General features: G+C 47.8%; 2 protein-coding genes across 2 annotated transcripts in view; one reads left to right on the plus strand and one right to left on the minus strand.

Moving 5' to 3' along the window:
• The window catches only part of LOC310752467 (alpha-2-macroglobulin-like protein 1), a 91,650-nt gene that overhangs the window by 13,191 nt on the left and 57,514 nt on the right, over positions 1 to 20,945 (plus strand). The window lies entirely within an intron of this gene.
• LOC310753003 (alpha-2-macroglobulin-like protein 1) lies at positions 6,027 to 9,280 on the minus strand. Its single transcript, XM_083594216.1, has 4 exons — positions 9,138 to 9,280; positions 7,888 to 7,990; positions 6,495 to 6,536; positions 6,027 to 6,289 (listed from the first exon to the last, which is right to left on the minus strand). The coding sequence occupies exons 1-4, from the start codon at positions 9,198 to 9,200 to the stop codon at positions 6,267 to 6,269; spliced, it is 231 nt and encodes a 76-aa protein (XP_083450342.1). The 5' UTR covers positions 9,201 to 9,280; the 3' UTR covers positions 6,027 to 6,266.

A 20,945-nucleotide genomic window follows, 5' to 3' on the forward strand; every position in this document is an offset into this window, starting at 1 on the left:
CTTTGGTTCGGCTCTTGGCAACCGGAAAATCAGGCCCATGCCCAGTTAATGATACCAGGCGTTTCTTATTTCTGAGGACTAATTCAGCAGGGCCTCTATTGATCCATGCAGATGGCTTACCACTGACACGGCACCAGTTCACTCGTGTCATGCGCTTAACAGTGGCAGCATGCGGCTTACCCCCTGCGGAGTTTGCAGCGCACTCTTTTAGGATAGGAGCGGCTACCACAGCAATGCACCTGGGCCTCACTGCTGAGAGGATTAAGGACCTGGGCCGTTGGAAATCGGATGCTTACAAGCGCTATGTTAGAAAAAACTTATGACTGCTTACCTGGGGTTACCTGACCTTGGCCTGTTCTTTCAATTTTCTTGCAGGAGCTATGAGGGCATGCATTTGGATAATTGGGCACAGCATTGTGCATTGGGCCAGGGTCCGCGCCATCAATTCCGGTCTCAGGCTGCACCTTGACTTACTGCCTCGCATCAATATATCCTGGATCTCTCGGAGGGGAATGCACTGGGCCGAAATGTTGCCCGCAATTAAGGCCAGAGCGGCAGTGGAGGGCCCCCCCGGATGCTTTACTTATCCAATTAGGAGAAAATGACCTAGCTTGCCGAAAGGCAGTCGACTTGATGTGGCACATCTTTATTGACTTTGAGGAGCTTAAGGCCTCTTATCCAAACATCACCATTATTTGGGCCTCGTTGATGGAAAGGCAGAGAGATTGCAGGTGCCCGATAGCCATAAATAGGGCTAGGAAAGCCTTGGATCGGGTGGTGGTGCGTAGAGTGGCAGCCCTGGGTGGAAGGGTCATTGACCACCGGGCATACGTTTCAACTGCGAGGCCCTCTACCGGTTTGATGGCGTGCATCTTTCGGATGCGGGAAATGATATTTGGCTGACTGACATAGCAAAGGGAATAAGGGATTGATTTCAGGCATGAGAGTATTGGCGGCGAGCGGCATTGGTAAGAAGGGGTTAAGAGGGTGTGTGTGGGGGGAGGAACGCCATCACCTCCCCCCAGTGAACAAAGGGTGGTCCGATAAAGGACTCTGGGGGGCGTGGCCCTGTCCGAAGCCTATGGAGGTGTGGGCCTAAGGCATGCCCCTCCCCAGCGGTGACCTGGGGGAGCTCCTAGTTGACGTGCCTCAGCAGGAGACTCCCCCTCTATGGTGTTAACCTTTCCCGGTCTTCAGCAAATGGGCTGGAGCCAGATAGTCGATAGGACCAATGCCTAAGCCAATGCCTCTCATTCCTGAATTCCATAAAGTTGAGGCCTAATTCGCCCATTTAACCTTAAATTATGGTGTCTGGTGTCTTTATTTATCCTTGGTGGGGGGCGGGAACTCGCCACGCAATTGGGAACCCAGGGGAGATTTGAGTGGATAATCTTTGCTTGAGGGGTGTTTTGTGTGATAGTGCCCTATCCAACAATCCATCATAACCAACAATGGATGCGCTTACTTGCCAGTAAAGCACAGAACTTTTACTATAGTTGGTCTAATGGTATAAAATTATGATATTAGCTGGTATGCTTGTTATTGCATTAGGATGGAAAGAAAAGGACAAATGGACAATGGAAAAATGGAATGACTATGTTTTTGAATATATACAATCTGATATATTTGAACCAGTAACGACGGAAGATTTTGAATAAGTTATAGGAATTGGATAGTGTGTGGGGGGAGGAGCCAACCCAAGCATTCAAATTTGAATAAATAATCTGCGCACATGGTTAAAGATCTGAAGAGAGAACAAGTTTTGGGGGGAGGGGTTAAAGGGGAGGGAGGAAGGGGGAAAATTAGGATAAATGAGTAGGGACAAAAGTATATACTGTTATGTATAACTAATAGGAGGAGGATTTTGATGCATGTTATTGTTAGATTTTCGACTGAATGGTTTTTTTTGGTAAGTTATTTGACATCCCTGGATGAAAGTGTGATTATAAATAATGGGGGGGGGGGGGATAATGGTACCAACTCAGCAGCTAGGGAAGATCAGTATCTAGTCCAGTTGTTCTTGCAAGGCAAAGGTGTAAGGAAGTTGGGTTTGAGAGCAAGGCGAAGCTTCAGGAGTCTAAAATTCATAGCCAGAGTTCCAAGACTGCTTGGGGCCTGCAAAGTTGTTCCAGCGGGTTTCACCATCTGCCTGCCAAGAGCAGAAGCAGAGGACACTCAGCAGCTCTTGAGAATCCTTGTCTCTGCAGAAATCCCAGCAGGCGGATGCTCCACCTGGGGGCCTGAATCGCCTCTTTTCTTTCTTCCTCTCCTGGGAAACAGCACTGGACCCACACAACTCTCTAAACTTCCCCTCTCTGTCAGAGCAGGTGGTGCTCCTAAGCCCTTCTCACCCTCCACAAGTGGGGAAGGGGCAGCCCCTAGCGGTGGTAAGGTGAGGGCACACCAAGAGGGCTCTGTTGCAGAGTCTCACCTCACCCTTCCTCTTCTGAGCCCTAGCCACCAAGTGCATCCCCCTCCTGGTGCAACAGACTGCTTGGAGGGAACCATGCTAGGTCTCTGTTTTGCTGCACATAGGCTGCCCACACTTAAATAATATAAATATAAATATAAATATAAATATAAATATAAATATAAATATAAATATAAATATAAATAATATATTATTTATACACCTCCCATCTGCCTGGGTTTCCCCAGCCACTCTGGGCAGCTTCCAACTGAATACAGTGGTACCTCGGGTTACATATGCTTCAGGTTACATACACTTCAGGTTACAGACTCCGCTAACCCATAAATAGTGCTTCAGGTTAAGAACTTTGCTTCAGGATGAGAACAGAAATCACGTGGTGGCGGCGGTGCGGCAGCAGCGGGAGGCCCCATTAGCTAAAGTGGTGCTTCAGGTTAAGAACAGTTTCAGGTTAAGTACAGACCTCCAGTGGCGTAGTGTGGGGGGTGCAGGGGGGGCCGGCCGCACCAGGCGCAACATCTGGGGGGGGGCATGCTCACACTCGCAGCTCTCTGCCCCTACCGGGTTAGGGGGCGCAAATTACTTGCCTTGCCCCGGGTGCTGACAACCCACACTACGCCACTGCGGACCTCCGGAACAAATTAAGTACTTAACCCGAGGTACCACTGTATTAAAAACAATACAGCGTTAGACATTAAAAACCTCCCTAAACTGGGCCGCCTTCAGTTGTCTTTTGAAAGTAAAATAGTTGTTTGTTGCCTTGACATCTGCTGGGAGGACGTTCCACAGGGCAGGTGCCACTACCGAGAAGGCCCTCTGCCTGGTTCCCTGTAACCTCACTTCTCACAGTGAGGGAACTGCCAGAAGGCCCTTGGAGCTGGACCTCAGTGTCTGGGCTGGATGATGGGGGTGGAGACGCTCCTTCAGGTATACTGGACCGAGGCCGTTTAGGGCTTTAAAGGTCAGCACCAACACTTTGAATTGTGCTTGGAAATGTACTGATTCCTCCAGACCTTTTGTGCTCAGTGCAGAAAAAGCTGGAGTTTGAGCTGATGAGGATGTTGCAGGCCTGGTTGGCATTTCTCCCTCCACAACCTCTGCATGCGTTGGAATAGTATAGAACAGAGATCAGGCCTATCCCAACTTTAGTAGGAAATTCAGTTTAGTTTTCTGTTTTCACAAAGTTCACTAGGTGGACAGGGGAGGGAAAGAGGGAGCAACGGTCACCTGTGGTAGGTTATAGAGGAGAGTGGAAAAATTATTTGTCCAAAGGCTTGTGGCAAGAACGGCCTTTGTGCTTTTTGGCCAGTCACGCAGATATACTGAGAGCAGCTCCTTTGGTCACGTATGAGAAGAGCTATGATTTCTCCTGTGTGGATCCTGCCCTGGCCCCTTTAGTAGAGACAGTAAAGGGTTGAGGAGTTGGAAAGGGATTATTGTATGGCAGGGAGAATTCAGTTCCTATCTTAATGCAAATCTATCTAGTTCTCCCTTGGGTGACCAAAACACAGCTTGTCCTTTGAAACATATGGTTTTTGAAGTGCAGCAATCCAACCCCACAATGGATATATTTGGGGAATACAAATATTTCACAAATGTCTGCAAAAAAATGCAGATATCTGTGAAAACAACGTACACAGATGCAATATTTATTGGGGGGGGGATCCATTGCAAAAAATGTGAGAATTATTAGGAATTGCTGTTGTTTTCCACTGTTTATGGTGTGAATGTAATTTGTATTTCTCCTTAATTGTGGTGCTTTTGTAACCTGCCCTGGGACTTTCTGCTGAAGGATGTGCTATTAAATAAACGAGCAAATAAATAAATAAATAAGCAAATAAATAAATGCTGGAGTTTCGTTTGTTACCATGAGCCCTTTCTGGGGAAAAGAAAGTGAAACAAAGAATGCTTCGTATAAAAGAAGCAACAAGTTCAGATGCTGGAAGCTCAGCAAGATGGATCAACAGCTGCCGACAGGAAGAGGTAAAATTCCAGTTCTGTGGGTGGATTCAATGAGGGCATGCTTTTTTCTCATGAATTGTCATGAATTCTCAATGAATTCTCACCTACCGCCCCCCCCATTGCACAATTATCATTTTTGCAGTCCCTAAGTAGTTGAAATACAGCATGTGATGAACATACTATATGTGGGTGGTGCTGTGGTCTAAACCACTGCTAATCGGAAGGTCAGCGGTTCGAATCCCTACGATCCTCGCTGGCCCAAGTAGGACAAATTCAGCCAGATAGCCCTGGTGGTTATCTAATGCTTATTAGATGGATTATCCCCCAAATTGATCAGAAGATTTTGATCGGCAAGTCCTAGGCTCTGTGGTTTAACCCACAGTGCCACTCGCGTCCCTACCAACTGCTTTTAGAAATAGATTAATTGCTTAAGGATGAGGGACGAAGGTTGAACTGGGTGACCTAATTTATTCCAGGTCATCACATGATTCTAACATGTGTTCAGACATTTTTTCCAAACAGTGGGGACCACCGTAACACGGGGAACTGGTCATACATACATTACAGAGATGTCTCACTGGCGGGAGGAGGAAGGCTCATTAACTTTCCGTCCTAAATCTGAACCCTAGTCGCACCTGGGATGTGTTTGAAATTGACTGGACCAGTTTGTTAGTAACTTCTGGTCTAGTCAATCTCACTTGTCGTGAGCATTATCCAATAGGCACCTGTAACACGTATCTATTGCAAATTTGCTGGTTTCTCTTCTGGGGATATATATCAACTCTTTCAAGACACTATATGTGCTATTGTAAACACCTGCAAAACTTGTCTGATCAGAGAACAATCTGGGGTCCAAAAAAGAAAAAAGAAAAAAGAACTTGTATACTGTAGTCAATTATGGCAATAGCACCTCTGCACACGTGTGGAAAGCCACCTGTTTCCTCCCTTAACTGCAGCGGCTTGTACTCACAAAAAAAAAAAAATCTGCTTCAGAGGGTTGGCAGAACCTCCATGGAGCAACACATGATGCTGCATTTTAGGAGGAGGAGGAACTGCGAGCAGGAGGGGGTAATCAGTGGGCTCCCCACATACATGAAGTTGTTATGTGATGAAGTTCTCACCCTGGTCCACATATGCAAATAAGGGATTGAAAGTGACGTTCAGTGATTGGATAGTTACAGAAAGTGGTTACTGTTGCATTGTAGTGGAGCTCTATATAAGCAGGCTGGCTGAACCCTTCAGTTCAGTTCTGTTCTGGCCTGTGAATAAACAAGAGCTGTTTGAAGAATTGCTGTGTTGTCTGATATGTTCACCCACAACTTAACAGAAGCGCTATTCTTTAAAAGTTTAAAAGGCGCAAGGAGATAGGAGAATATTATATTAAGGTTGGAATAACAAAGTGAGTAACGCAACAATAACAAAAATAATGGTAGGCAAAGAAGATCGCACACGGCTGAAGTACTGGGTTGTGGGGGAGGGAGGTGAAGAGATTAATTGAAATTGTTAAAGATTGGTATAGGATTTAAGAGATTTAAATTTCCATAAAGCTCCTATAAGGGAAGCAGAAAGCAGCAAGAAATATCAAGTAAAGGTATTGGAAAGGAGATCAGTGTAAATTAAAACATGAGACTTATGGTTTTGCTATATATGATTTTATTTTGGAGTTGTCTGTTGTAAAGAATGTATATTATGTGAATAAAATAATAAAAAATTAGAAAAAGAAGAAGTGCTTTTGTTCTTGCACACAGTGAACTTTGGAGCCAAGACATCTGTACATGACCTAACAAAGCAGTCTCAAAACAATGACCTAAGATGGGAGATCTCCTGCAGCAATTGTGCTGTTCATCTGGGTTTGCTTCACGCCTCAGATGCAGAGCTAGTGGTCTTTCTTTGTGCTCTCTGTGGAAAGAAATATGAAGAAAATAAGGCACCATATATTAAGCCTTTGTGGGTCCAGGCCAGCCACCCATCATGATGTGGAGGGAGGGGAGTTCTCCTTGCACAGTGGATGCCTGCACGATTCCACCTAAATCTCACCAGCGGCCATTATGAGCTGCTGTGACTCTCCTTTCTGACATGTGCCCAAACCTCGTTCCATCCTTACCTGTGCTGCAGGGAGCGTTATATTCAACCTCCGCACTGTCTTCTGTGTATGAGAGAGAACAATTCATGAGACAGAGATCGAGCCCCAGAGCAAACCTCTCTCCCATCCCCATCAGCAGGAAGTCAGGGTCCTCCAAAAGTTTCTGAACTACAACTCCCATCATCCCTGACAATTGGCCGTGTTGGCGAGAGCACATGGGAGGTGGAGTCCCATGGCATCTGGAGGACCTGAAGGATAGCTCAGTCGGTAGAACATGAGACTTTTAATCCCAGGGTCATAGCTTTGAGCCTCACATTGGCCAAGAGATTCCTGCATTGCAGAGGGTTGGTTTAGATGACACTCGGGGTCCCTTCCAACTTTACAATTCTATGATTCTGTGTCCACGGGTTCCTCATCCCTGTTGCGGAATCCCACTCAGGGAGGGCAGTGTGAGAAGGACACAATGCGCCCTTCCACCCCAGCCTCGCCCTCAAGGGGCTGGTGTCAGGGAATGGGGAATGCATTCCATGGCAGACCAGCTTCTCTCTGATGGAGAGCTGGAGGGGGAAGAATTGTGCACTCGCCCTCTTGCCCACAGCATGTTCAGATAGAGAGACAGAAGCTGAACAGCTTAGAGGGGGAGTTACCCAGTTACGAGATAATGACGACAGAACCAGAAAGGAGGGGGCAGCTAGCTGAGACATCTCTTGAGAGCAAGGAGGGTTCCCCTCCCCATGGACTTGGAGGTCTGAACGTATCAGAGAACAAAGGAGTCGGAGGGAGGGAGGAACTTCTAATCGGCGCCCAAAATGCCACGGAAGCCAGAACGATGATTAGACTAGCAACCGTTCTCCTTGCGGAGAGCTGTGTATTTGTGCTGGCAACATGACGCTGTAATAAAAGGACTATAAATCTATCAGCTGCTTGTTAATTCTGATCTGTGAAGTTATCAAAGGGAGGGGAGGACTCTCCACGCCTGACAGCTGGGATCGAAGGGTGTACGGCTGCTGAAATCCTTCTCACGCCGCCCTCCCCAAGCTGTGTTGCGAGGCTGGGATCCGTTCAGATCGCAGCATCACAACGCAGTGCAGGGATGGCTCAGGGATGGCAGCGTGAGTAGCGCTCTCCCCTACCCCGATGCACCCAGGGCAATCGCTCTGGCAGAACCCACCACCACCACCCTTGGCAAAGGTAAGTGTGGAGAAGTCCAGCTAGCATGACTTCACACATGGAGACACTTGGCATGAAAACAGACGTAGAAGGATCGCAATGAAGGGTTACTGAATGTCCCTGGCAGAGTTCTTTGGAGCGCGTATGCTTAGGGAGAAGGGGATTGGGAGACAGGCAGGATTGGGGTGATCTGTAAATGCACTTTGTGATGAATGGTACCCATTTCCAGCAATGAGATGCTTACCTGGATGGTAATAATCATACACTTTTACTATTGCTGGCTTTAGATCCATCACTTCTGTTTCTTGTTCCACAGACACACTGTAGTTTTGAACTTCGCTATCCAGCTGAAGACAGGAAAGAGGGGTAGGAGATAAACATGGCAGGAAGTCCATCAGAAGGGGTGGGGTGGCAAACAAATCTACAGTGGTACCTCAGGTTACATACGCTTCAGGTTACATACGCTTCAGGTTACAGACTCCGCTAACCCAGAAATAGTGCTTCAGGTTAAGAACTTTGCTTCAGGATGAGAACAGAAATTGTGCAGCGGCAGCAGGAGGCCCCATTAGCTAAAGTGGTGCTTCAGGTTAAGAACAGTTTCAGGTTAAGAACGGACCTCCGAAACGAATTAAGTACTTAACCCGAGGTACCACTGTAATTAGGATGAACTACAATGTGGGCTCGTCCACACCTCCATTTGCCCCACTGCTTTTGCCCCTGCTGAAATCTGGGGTTTACCGCTGAATCAGACCAAACGGCAATTGGGTTTTCCATGGCTTGATTTCGTTCTGACTTAGCGGCAAAAAACAGGTTTTCCAGGGGAAAGCTGCAGGGCAAGCACAAAGCTGCTCGAATCTATACCTAGAACGAATCCATGTCTCTACCCTCATCGTTCAGCCCAGACACTGAGGTCCAGCTCCAAGAGTCTTCTGGTGGTTCCCTCCCTGTGAAAAGTGAGGTTACAGGGAACCAGGCACAGGGCCTTTTCAGTAGTGGCACTTGCCCTGTGGAACGCCCTCCCATCAGATGTCAAGGACTACCTGACATTTAGAAGACATCTGAAGGCAACCCTGTCTAGGGACATTTTTAATATTTGATGTTTTATCATGTTTTAAATATTCTGTTGGGAGCCTCCCAGAGTGGCTGGGGAAACCCAGCCAGTTGGGCGGGATATAAATAAATAAATTATTATTATTATTATTAATATTAGCAGAAGACAAGCAGAAAACTGCCCAGAACTGTACTTTCTAGGCATGGGGCAAGCAGCAGTGTGGATGAGCCCTCTGATAGGCAAGTTTTTGAGTTCCCCAGGACACTTCTTCTGGCTTAAGGAAAAAGAGGGAGTAAGGAAAGGTCTCCCAGCTAGGGCGGGCTTTGCTTTGGTCCTTACTTCCATGCCCTCCTTGCCTGACTCAAAGGGGGAGCATTGCCCCAGAACCCCTTCCACATATCCCTGATCTTTGTCAATCTGATAGAGATCTGAGTAGGCCTCACCTGATCCAGGTAGATGTGGATCTTGTCAGGCTCAAACTCCACCTTTTTGACGAGGGGCTTCATTAGGAGCTGTCAGAATATGGAAGAAATGGGCACTGTGAATGAACAAATCAAGCCAGCAGCCCTAGGCCACCACTGGTGGGCTGCCATCCCATAAAACGTGGGCTCGTACAAAACAAGGACAACAGTTTTATAGATCCTCACAATTGTTGCACAGAAAATGACTAGAAGGTTCAGCACTCTGAGACACCTTACTGACTGCAGAATATGATACATATATGATATACAAAAGAGAAAATAAGGATAAATATGAGTAAACGGGGCACTTTATAACATGCTTCATACAGGGCACTGTTTGAAATGTGGAACTTCCCACACCTAGAAAAATAGGGTCTGAGTGTCACTTTAGATTGCAGGGACACGTAGCAGCAGATTGCCACCAGACACCTTAATTCTGTCCACATCTTTGTCAGGATTGGCTACTTGGGGAGAGGAGTGGGCCACAGAACCTGTGGGAAATCTGGGCTTTGGGCATTTCTCCAGCCATCCCACCTTCAGAAGGACAAGGCCAAACACTCGCCTTCTTGGGCCTGGGTTCAAGGCCAATGCCCTTCCATTCATTTGCAACAGGAGTTGCAGGAAACAACCCAGCAAAGAAGTTTTGCGCTGATCAGTTAGGTGTTGGTGGATAAATTCAATGTTGTATATTATGCAGTGCAGCAGCAGCAGCACATCAGGAAAGAACGTGATTTGTTAAGAGAGGATAGTAAAAATACATATACAATTTTACCTAAAACAGATGCATACAAACACACATGTCAAGCAAGCAAGCAAGCAAAAGCAGGGAAGTGGTACAAACACACTTCCCTCTGCACATCCAGACAGTCTACCTCATTGCCTGATTCCGAAAGGAGAGCAGAGAAGAGAATGAAATATGTGGAAGGATCAGGGGAGAAGGATGTGCCTGAGAACTAGATGTCAGAGGCTTAAAGCTGTCCAGCTGGCATAGATAAGACTCTGGGCTCCCAGCCAGTTCCAAACCATTTGATTTATCTGACAAAGTTCAAACGTACATCTCCAGCGTTTCAATTAACGTCCTTCCCCTTGTGCGCAGTTGCTGCCTCTAATCTTTCTTCTTCCTTTTCCGCACCCAGCATGCAAGTCTGCGAAAACTCCTCCCCTTACTTCATCTTGGCACCGAATGACTTGTTCCAGGCTCATCCTCCTCCTCCCCCTCTTCATCAGAATGACTATCTGACGACATGCTGCTGATAATCTCTCTAGGCTCTCTATAACTGCTGGTTTCTGTCCTTTCATCTTTTCTCGTTTGCCTCTCCCTGACATCCACCCCCTCCTCAAAGGCTCCCTCCCGCTCCGGAGACCCGACTACATCCCCTTCTCTTTCCTCAGAGGTGGTCGGGGAGAACCCCGCAAAACTACCCTCTTCCTCATCTGTCTCTTCGAACACACTCCTCCAACCCCCAAGTCCTGGTGTTCCTCAGTCTACTCCTTCGTCTTCTTCCTCCTCCTCATCCAATGCTGGGAAACCTTCGAATTCCTCTTCGTCATCTGTTGTTTCGAACACCTCTTGTAAGGACCTCACCTTGCCTTTGGGTTTGTCCGGGAAAAAATTGTGGAACTCCTCTACCAGTTCATTGTTAGACATACTATCTTCCGGAACCCAGGTATTCTCCGATGCCGGGGCCCCTTCCCAAGCCACCAAATATTCCACATTCCCCCCTCTCCAACGAGAGTCCAGTATTTCCGTGACCTCGTTGCACTGCTCCCTTTCCTCCATTTCGGGTGGTGAGCCTTCCACTCCCCCATTACCCGGTCTCCTTCCCCCCTCCCTGTAGGGGAACAGCAGTGACCTGTGGAACACCGGATGGATTCTCATGCTTTCTGGCAACCTGAGCTTAAACGCCACCGGATTTATTTGCTGGATAACCTCAAAGGGCCCCACCTTCCTGGGCTTGAGTTTCTTACAGCCCCCTTTCCAAGGCAATCCTTGCGTGGACAACCACACCTTGTCCCCAACCCTGATAACCTCCCCTGATCATTGATGTTTGTCGGCTTCCTTCTTGTATAACTCCTTAGCCCTTTCCAAATTTAACTGCAGCTGTCTGTGGATCGCTTCCATTTCCTCCACAAACTGTTCGGCCGCTGGAACACTCCACGACTCCTCCCCCCTCCCGGGGAAGGTCCTTGGATGAAGCCCATGATTGGCAAAGAATGGTGTCATCCCTGTGGATACATTCTCCGCGTTGTTGTAAGCAAACTCTGCCAGGGCTAGTTTGTCCACCCAATCATTCTGCTTCTGACTTACATAACACCTCAAATACTGTTGTAACACAGCATTCGCCCTCTCCGCTTGCCCGTTGGTCTCGGGGTGCCTTGCCGTTGTAAAGCTCACTTCCACCTGGAGCAGCCCCATGAGCTTGCACCAAAATCGTGAGGTAAATTGAGCCCCCCGGTCCGAGACCACCCTTGCAGGTACCCCATGTAACCTAAACACGTGCTCTACGAACAGCCTAGCTGTTTCTTCCGCCGTTACGGCATGCAAACAGGGCACGAAATGGCACATTTTGGTCAAGAGATCAACCACCACCATGACCGCTGTCTTACCCTTACATCTGGGCAGATCAGTGATAAAGTCCACGCCCACCACCTCCCACGGCTTCCCAGGTGTGGGCAATGGTTCCAGCAACCCCGCTGGTGCCGCCCTTTCCCCTTTGGCCCTCTGACATGTGTCACATCCTTGCACATATTCCTTTACATCCTCTCTCACCCTTGGCCACCAAAATTCCTGTGTGACCAGTAGCATGGTCTTATGCTGTCCAAAATGCCCCGCCGTACAACTGTCATGGAGTTGCTTGAGGATTCGGCCCCGAAGGTCTTCTCCTGGAACATACAAGGCCCCTTTGTGGTACAGTAACCCCTCTTTCACCTCAAAACCCCCCTCGGCACCCCCTCTTTCTCTTAACTCCCCCATCTTTTGTCTGGCAAAGGCATCGTCTGAGCATTTGCATCAGTTCGTCGTCCTTGACTAACGTCCCCCCGCACAACCATTTGCTCTCCAGGAACATCAGTCTTGCTACAGGTGGCCCTTCCCCCATCATATACTTGGGTTTCCGGGAGAGCGCATCCGCCCTCGCATTCTGCTCTCCCGGCACGTATTGGATCTTGAAGTTGAAGTTGGCAAAGAACTCTGCCCATCTTATCTGTCTCTGGCACAACACCCGTGCCGTACGCCAATACTCCAAGTTTTTGTGGTCAGTGCACACCAAAATTTGGTGCTTTGCCCCAACCAGGAAGTGCCACCATTGTTTAAAAGCAGCCACTATCGAAAGCAATTCCTTATCGTAGATGCTGCTCTGATTTGTTGAGTTTCCGCGAAAAGAAGGCACACGGATGCCATTCCCCTTTTTGATCTGGCTGCAGCAGCACCGCCCCAATCGCCCGATCCGACGCATCTGTTTCCACCCGTAGTGGTTGAGCAGGGTTGACGTGGATTAGTTGCTCCTCTGAAGCGAAAGCCCTCTTTAGTTTCTCAAACCCCCCTTGGGCCGCCTGCGTCCACTGAAACTTCTTCTTAACACTGAGACAGTCTGTGATTGGCGCCGTCAATTCTGCGAAATTCTTTATGAATTTCCTGTAGAAATTGCTAAAACCCAGGAAACGCTGAACATCTTTCCTGGTTTTGGGACTCTCCCATTCCACCACTGCCTTCACTTTCCCCAGGTCCATGGCCAACCTTTGGTCCGACAGCCGGTACCCCAGGAATTCGACTTCCTTTGCGTGGAACTGACATTTCTCCAGCTTGACCCACAAGCGGTTCTCCTTGAGTTTGCTCAGGACCTGACGTACATCCTTCACGTGCTGTTGTTCGTCCTCCGAATACACAAGTAGATGGTCTAAAAAGCAAACGCAGTTTTTGTAGAGCAAAGGTCCTAGCACGTGGTGCATGAAGGCTTGGAAACAGTGACTTCCGCACTGCAAACCGAAGGGCATAACTAAATACCCAAACGCCCCCATCGGGGTGAACATGGTGGTCTTCCACTCATCGCCTTCTCGTACTCGGATAAGGTTGTAAGCCCCTCGGAGATCCAGTTTGGTGAAAATCTTCCCCTTCCGCACCCGTGCCAAAACGTCGTCGATTCTCGGCATCGGGAAAGCCACCGGTTCCGTCTGGCTGTTCAAAATTCGAAAGTCCACCACCAGGCGTCGCTCTTTCGTCGATCTCTTGTTGACGAAAAACACGGGACTCCCTCCTGCCGCCTTGGACTCCCTGATGAAACCCCTTCTCAGGTTTTTCTCAATAAACTCTTTTAGGTCCTTAAGCTCTCCCTCCGACATGGAGTAGGTTTTCCCCACCGGCAACGTTGACCCCGGTACCAGGTTGATCTGACAGTCATATGGCCGATGGGGTGGCAACGCATCCGCCTCTTTCTCGCTGAACACCTCCTGTAAATCCCTGTAACACGGCGGAATCTCGCTCGCCCCCGCTCTGCATGCTGCTGCCCTCCTGCCCTCGCTTTGTCAATCTAGCTCTTGAGCTAGGCAGTTCTCCATGCAGTGCATCGAGCCAAACGTCAGGGACCGTTGGTGCCAGGAAAACATCGGATCGTGCAACGCCAACCAGCTCATGCCCAATATGATAGGTGGCCCCGCCAGTGTGGCCACGTGAAAGGCGATGACCTCAGAGTGGGTGGCCACACACATTCACATTGGGGGTGTTCGATGCGTCACTTCACCCCCCAGCAGTTGTCTTCCATCAATTGTTGTCACTTGCAGCGGAAAATCCAAAGGCCTCAGGTTCAGTTGGTGTCGCGCCGCAAACTCCTTGCTGAAAAAGGATGCTGAGGCCCCAGAATCAATTAGCGCCAACTCCTCCACCGTCTGACCATCGGGGAGTTCTAGCACCACCTTCAACATTATGCTTGCTTTGGGGTGTCCAAGCCGGGGACTTTCTGTGTTGCTCCCGCCTGGCTGTTGCCCCGGTTTCCCACCAGCCAGGCCTCTGCGTTTCCCGAATGCTGGAGCTCCTCTCCCTCTGCCTGCTGGGTGGCCCCCACCATTCCCTGCCAGTTATGACGCTCTGGACACACTCTGGCAAAGTGCCCAGTCTTCTGACACACAAAACATCTTTTTCCCGCTTGCCAGTCTTTTTTTCCCTTCCTGCCCGACCGTTGGGCTTTCAAACTCTCCTGCGCCCTGGCTGTGCCTATCTCCATAGGCTCCGGCGCTTGTTGACATTCTGAGGCAGCTGCAGGCATCTCAGGAATGCGGTCACCATGGAAACTCCGCTCTCTGCCTTGCTTCCTTTCCTGCCATCTGGCTTCTTGTCTCAAACCCACCCCAAGAGCAGCCTTTGTTAATTCGTCCATATTTTTAGGTCGTGGCCCCCTTGCCAGCTCGTCCTTAATTTCTGGATTAAGTCCATTTTAAAATATCGCTTGTACTGGGTCCGCCTCTAAATCCCACCCCAGTTTCTGTACAAGCATAGCAAACTCAGACCAGTAACTGTGTACCGTGGATTTGCCTTGTTTCAAAGCCAGCAGCTCCTCCTGCGTTCTGTCAATTAAACTCTGATCTGCATAGATAAAATCCATTGCTTGCCAAAATTTGGCTTCATTTCTGAGGGCTTCATTCCCCGAGGCTATTAACGGCCTGATCCAGCTTCGAGCCCCTCCTAGCAGATGTCTAATGATGTGAGCAACCTTTGCTGCATCGTTCTGAAACTTATCTCCTTCCAGTTCCAGAAAATATTTCATCTCTGTTTTGAAATCCAAGTAACTTTCCATGTCTCCCTGGAACCGTTCCACCCACACGCACCTGCCCCCATCTGCCGATAGCCCACCTTGGGTTCCTCTCTGAGCAGTCTGGGCTTCCTCCAAACGGCTCTGCAGGTCTTGGGATCTTTGTTCCAGAGCGACATTTCACTTTTTCAATTCCAACAGCTCCTTCTCCATGTTGAAGCTATTTCCTTATTCCACCAGCTTTCCAGCAGAAAAAGTGTGAGAGGCAGCAAGCTGTCAGAAACTTAAAGCTGCCCAGCTGGCAGAGATAAGTCTCCGGGCTCCCAGCCAGTTCCAAACCATTTGATTTATTTGACAAAGTTCAAACGTACATCTCCAGCGTTTCAATTAGTGTCCTTCCTCTTGGGCGCAGTTGCTGCCTCTAATCTTTCTTCTTCCTTTTCCGCACCCAGCATGCAAGTCTGCGAAAACTCCTCCCCTTACTTCCTCTGTGTACAGAATGACTTGTTCCCGGATCATCCTCCTTCCCCTCTACGTCAGACCCACTGTCAGATGAGAAGCTGCTGATAATCTCTTTAGGCTCTCTATAACTGCTGGTTTCTGTCCTTTCATCTTTTCCCATTTGCCTCTCCCTGACAAGCATAATGCAGCTACTACAGCCGATAATTTCTTGTCAATAGGGCATTGCGAAAAATTCGGTGCACTTTGACCTTGAGAAGCATCTGAATTGCAAAGGGCAGCATGCAGAGAGACTCATGGAATATCTGTGACATGGATACGCCGTTTACCTTCCTGCCGCAGCAGTACCTGTTTATCTACTTGCACTGGCATGCTTTCGAACTGCTAGGTTGGCAGGAGCTGGGACAGAGCAACAGGAGCTCACCCCATCACGGGGATTTGAACCGCTGACCTTCCAACTGGCAAGCCCAAGAGGCTCAGTGGTTTAGACCACAGCGCCACCCACTTGCTAGAATACGGCAAAAATAGTATTGGAGCAGAACAAACAATGTAAGGTATTTGACGAGAAGAGAAGAAGAAGAGTTTGGACTTGATATCCCGCTTTATCACTACCCAAAGGAGTCTCAAAGCGGTTAACATTCTCCTTTCCCTTCCTCCCCCACAACAAACACTCTGTGAGATGAGTGGGGCTGAGAGACTTCAGAGAAGTGTGACTAGCCCAAGGTCACCCAACAGCTGCATGTGGAGGAGCGGAGACGCGAACCCGGTTCACCAGATTAGGAGACTACCACTCTTAACCACCACACCACCCTGGCAAGGAGCAGCCCCTCCACCACCAAGCCCTTATTTAGAACCAAGAGAAACGGTGTCTGTACAGTTAAACTGGGCTGTTGTAGTTCAAGGGACATAGAGATTTGTTTTTCCCTGTGTGACATGCTTTCCTGAGAACTACCAGTCTCAGAGTTCCTTATGCAAAGGAGGAGGGAGGGGGAAAGAGTCACGAATGCAGATCCCAGGGACAATGGAAGCCAGTGCTGCTGGAAGGACTTACAGGATAGATGGATAGATAGATAGATAGATAGATAGAGAGAGAGATAGATTATAGATAGATAGATAGATAGATAGATAGATAGATAGAGATAGATGGGTAGATTCTATTTTCAGTTATGTGTACATAAGGATGTGCTGTTTTGAGGAACAACAGAAAAGCCACCAGTAGTTATTTCAGATATAGCATATTTACTTGAGTCTAATGCACACCTTTTTTGCCAAATTAGGCTGCGAAAAATCGGGTGAACATTAGATTTGATGGTGCATTAGACTTGAGTAAATATAGGACTTGCATTTGAATAAACATGACTCGGATTGCGCATTGCTGTCCTTCTGGAAATATGTTATATCCTTTCAGCTCCAGAATGTAAGGGAACATCTGCCTGAAAACTACCTACCGGACTTTTCCGTGTATAAGACTAGGTTTTTTCCAGTAAAGATCTTGCTAAAAAGTGGGGGTCGTCTTATACATGGGTAGTGCATAGCATAGACGTTTGATTGGTTGCTGCCATGGCTGTCAATGGCTTTTGTGCGTGTTATTGGTTGCTGTGTGGGTGGTGCTGATTGGGCAACGCTGTGGCAATTTGCAGCCTCTGCTGGCTTGGGGACAGATAAGAGGCGGATTTAGCGATGCATGCTGGTGAGCGATTGTCAGCATAAAAAGCTCAACAACTCTGGGCAATTCTCTGCATAAAAGATCAACAAGTTTGTGCCATCTCACCCCATTTTCTAAATTTGAGTCCCCCAAAATAGGGGGCGTCTTATACATGGGGCGTATTATACACGGAAAAGTATGGTACATTTCAGGTTTGGGAATCAAAATCAAGGGATAAAAATGTTGGGGTGCAGCTTATGTCCAGCACTTGACATAACTTCCTGAGCTGTGCATTTCATCCCACAAAAATCAGCAGTAACATCAGGCACGTTTACTCTCAGCCTGCTGTTTATGGAAGTTTGAGTAAGGATCCGGGATCTATGTGACTGTATGTCTTGGAACAGATTTAGAAATGTGAACTTTATACTTGCTGAGAAGGACAGTTAAACATAGTTGGAAAGTACAATGGGTCAGTGACTCCCAGTCACTATATCAAGATTGGCATCAAGGTGAAGCCTTCAGGTTCAATCCCCCATAGATGTTTCAAAAAGCTTTGATAAAGTCCCTCACAGCAGGCTCCTATAGAACCATTAGCATTTATAGACTGAGGGCCAGTCTTCTGACAGACAGGAAGCTGGTTGGGGATCCAGAAACAGATGGTCGGAAGAGTTAAAATGGAACAAACGGCAGTGTTCCAAGTAGGGGTACCAACTTGAATAAAATATTCAGTGGAGCCAGGAAAGCCCTGCCCTGCATAATCAATCACAAGTGCACACCACTTGAATGGCAATGCCCATCAACTTTTTTTTTGGGGGGGGCAGCCCCTTCAAATATTTTATTGGGTGGGAGCAAAGGGACCTTGGCCCCCTAGGAGTCAGCTCCTATGGTTCCAAGGAAATAAAGATAGTTGGAAGGCAGAACAGGGAATAGGGATTGAGCCTGGGCTGGATGGGGGTGGTGGTCACACTGCCTCCCGCAGTTTGGTCAAACTCGGATTAGTAGCTTCAGGAACACTGTCCAACCATCTCGTCCTCTGTCGTCCCCTTCTCCTTGTGCCCTCCATCTTTCCCAACATCAGGGTCTTTCCCAGGGAGTCTTCTCTTCTCATGAGGTAGCCAAAGTATTGGAGCCTCAGCTTCAGGATCTCTCCTTCCAAATAGGAAGGTAGCCTGGCTTACAGAGCTTTGTTTAGATTTTAGCACCTGCTGGATCCAGGGATCCACAAACTCATAACATTCTGGTAGGGTGAAACAAGCCACAATCTTGAGTTCAGACTAAGGCTGTGTACACGTCTGTTTACTCCAGCTAGCCCTGGTGTCTGAAGCCGATGTCAGCTACAATCCATCGCTATCCTGCAGTTCCTTGAGAACTACCTTTGTCTGATGTGTTTCCCTCAAACCAGCTTCCATCTGATTTGAAAACATAAGCCACATGCATTTCAGAAAAGCTGAGGTGTGTTCATTGGAGACTGCTGTTGCATAGGAGCTGGTGGGTTTGGAAGTATGGGGGAAACAAAAAAGTAAGGTAAATTGTATGAAGACATCTGTACATGCAAATTTGACTTGAAGGTGAGGGAAAACGATCTCACTGTGTTCTAAGCTGGTAATGTGTACAGAGCCTTGGGTTGGCCCTTCATGGTTTGTTTACCACAGGTCATCTACCTTTCTGGGTAAATTTGCAAACCAGAGAAAGTGTCTTGGGCCCCACACAACACTGCAGCCAACAACACACCACAAACTGTTATTCTGGCCACAACAAAATGCTTCTTTCAAGCCTAGTTTCAGTGAGGGGAATTGTGTGAGGGGAAATGCAGCCATGACAAGCTGCACCTGCAGAAATTCCCTCTTCTACACAACTGTCAAAGGTGCAGGGGGAGGGGCCTGTCCTGTTCTGCACCTGACCACCCTACTTTTGATCCCAAAATTTATTAATTTTTATACCCTGCCTTTCCCCCTGGCAGGGACTCAAGGCAGCTTACAGATAAAAATAAGAACTGCTTAAAAAACCGTTTAAGCATAATTAAAACTATCTATATGTAAAACCTATGAAAAAAACCATACAATAGTTACAATAAAAACAGCATGGTACCAGCCCTTTCATTAAAAGCAATCAGTTCCCCAAAACCTGCTGGAGAAAGGAAGTCTTCATCTGTCAGTGGAAGGACCTCAAGGAAGGAGCCAGTCTAGTTTCTCTAGGGAGGGAGTTTCTCAGCCTGGGAGCAGCCACCGAGGAGGCCCTCTCTCCCGTCCCCACCAAGCATACCTGTGAGGGTGGCAGGACTGAGAGAAAGGCCTCCCCTGAGGATCTCAGCACCTGGGCAGGTTTGTGTGAGGGAATACGGCCTGAGAGCTTGGATGGCTACATAGGTCATAACCTTTGAATTGAGCCTGAAAACAAACCTGTAGCCAGTGGAGCTATTGTAACAAGAGAGCTGTCTGCTCCCTACAACTAGCCCTGGTCCACACTTTGGCTGCAGCTCTTTTCAAACTTTTCAAAATTCAGCCCCACACAGAGTGCAATTCAGTACAGTGGTACTTCGGTTTTCGAACCTACAGTGGTACCTTGGTTTGCAACCGTTTTGGATTACAACTGTTTTGGATTACAACTGTTTTGGATTACAACTGTTTTGGATTACAACCACGTCAAACCCGGAAGTGTGTGTCCCTTTTTTTGGATTACAACCCATTCTTTTTAATTACAACCCTTTTTTTTTTTTTGGAGGGTTATGGTTGTAAACCAAGGTACCACTGTAATCCATTCCGAAATACCATTCAGCTTCCAAAAATGTTTGAAAACCGAAGCATTTACTTCCGGAAACATTTACTTCCGGAAAACTCAATACGGAAGCCACATGGCAAGTTTGGCTTCCGCAAAGTGTTTGAAAACCGAAGCAGGTACTTCCACAAACCGAAACTACTTCCACCAACCAAAGCTCTCAGCTTCCGAGACGTTTGAAAACTGAGGTACCGCTGTACTCCAAATGGGATGCAATTAAAATGTGTTTTACTGCGGCCAAATCAGACATCTCAAGGAAGGGGCGCAGTTGCCACACTAGCTTTATAACTGTGCCAATGCCCTCCTGGCCACCACAGAGACCTGGGCATCTAGGAGCACACCTAAACTGCAAACCTGTGTCTGCAGTGTGACCCCCATCCAGCCCAGGCTCAATCCCTATTCCCTGTTCTGCCTTCCAACTATCTTTATTTCCTTGGAACCATAGGAGCTGACTCCTAGGGGGCCAAGGTCCCTTTGCTCCCACCCAATAAAATATTTGAAGGGGCTGCCCCCCCAAAAAAAGTTGATGGGCATTGCCATTCAAGTGGTGTGCACCTGCGATTGATTATGCAGGGCAAGGCTTTCCTGGCTCCACTGAATATTTTATTCAAGTTGGTACCCTTGCTTGGAACACTACCGTTTGTTCCATTTTAACTCTTCCGACCATCTGTTTCTGGATCCCCAACCAGCTGCCTTCCTGTCTGTCAGAAGACTGGCCCTCAGTCTATATATGCTAATGGTTCTATAGGAGCCTGCTGTGAGGGACTTTATCAAAGCTTTTTGAAACATCTATGGGGGATTGAACCTGAAGGCTTCACCTTGATGCCAATCTTGATATAGTGACTGGGAGTCACTGACCCATTGTACTTTCCAACTATGTTTAACTGTCCTTCTCAGCAAGTATAAAGTTCACATTTCTAAATCTGTTCCAAGACATACAGTCACATAGATCCCAGATCCTTACTCAAACTTCCATAAACAACAGGCTGAGAGTAAACGTGCCTGATGTTACTGCTGATTTTTGTGGGATGAAATGCACAGCTCAGGAAGTTATGTCAAGTGCTGGATTTTCCTGCACCCCAACATTTTTATCCCTTGATTTTGATTCCCAAACCTGAAATGTACCATACTTTTCCGTGTATAATACGCCCCATGTATAAGACGCCCCCT

Source organism: Podarcis filfolensis (assembly GCF_964270895.1).
Source record: "Podarcis filfolensis genome assembly, chromosome: 17".
Taxonomy (NCBI): domain Eukaryota; kingdom Metazoa; phylum Chordata; class Lepidosauria; order Squamata; family Lacertidae; genus Podarcis; species Podarcis filfolensis.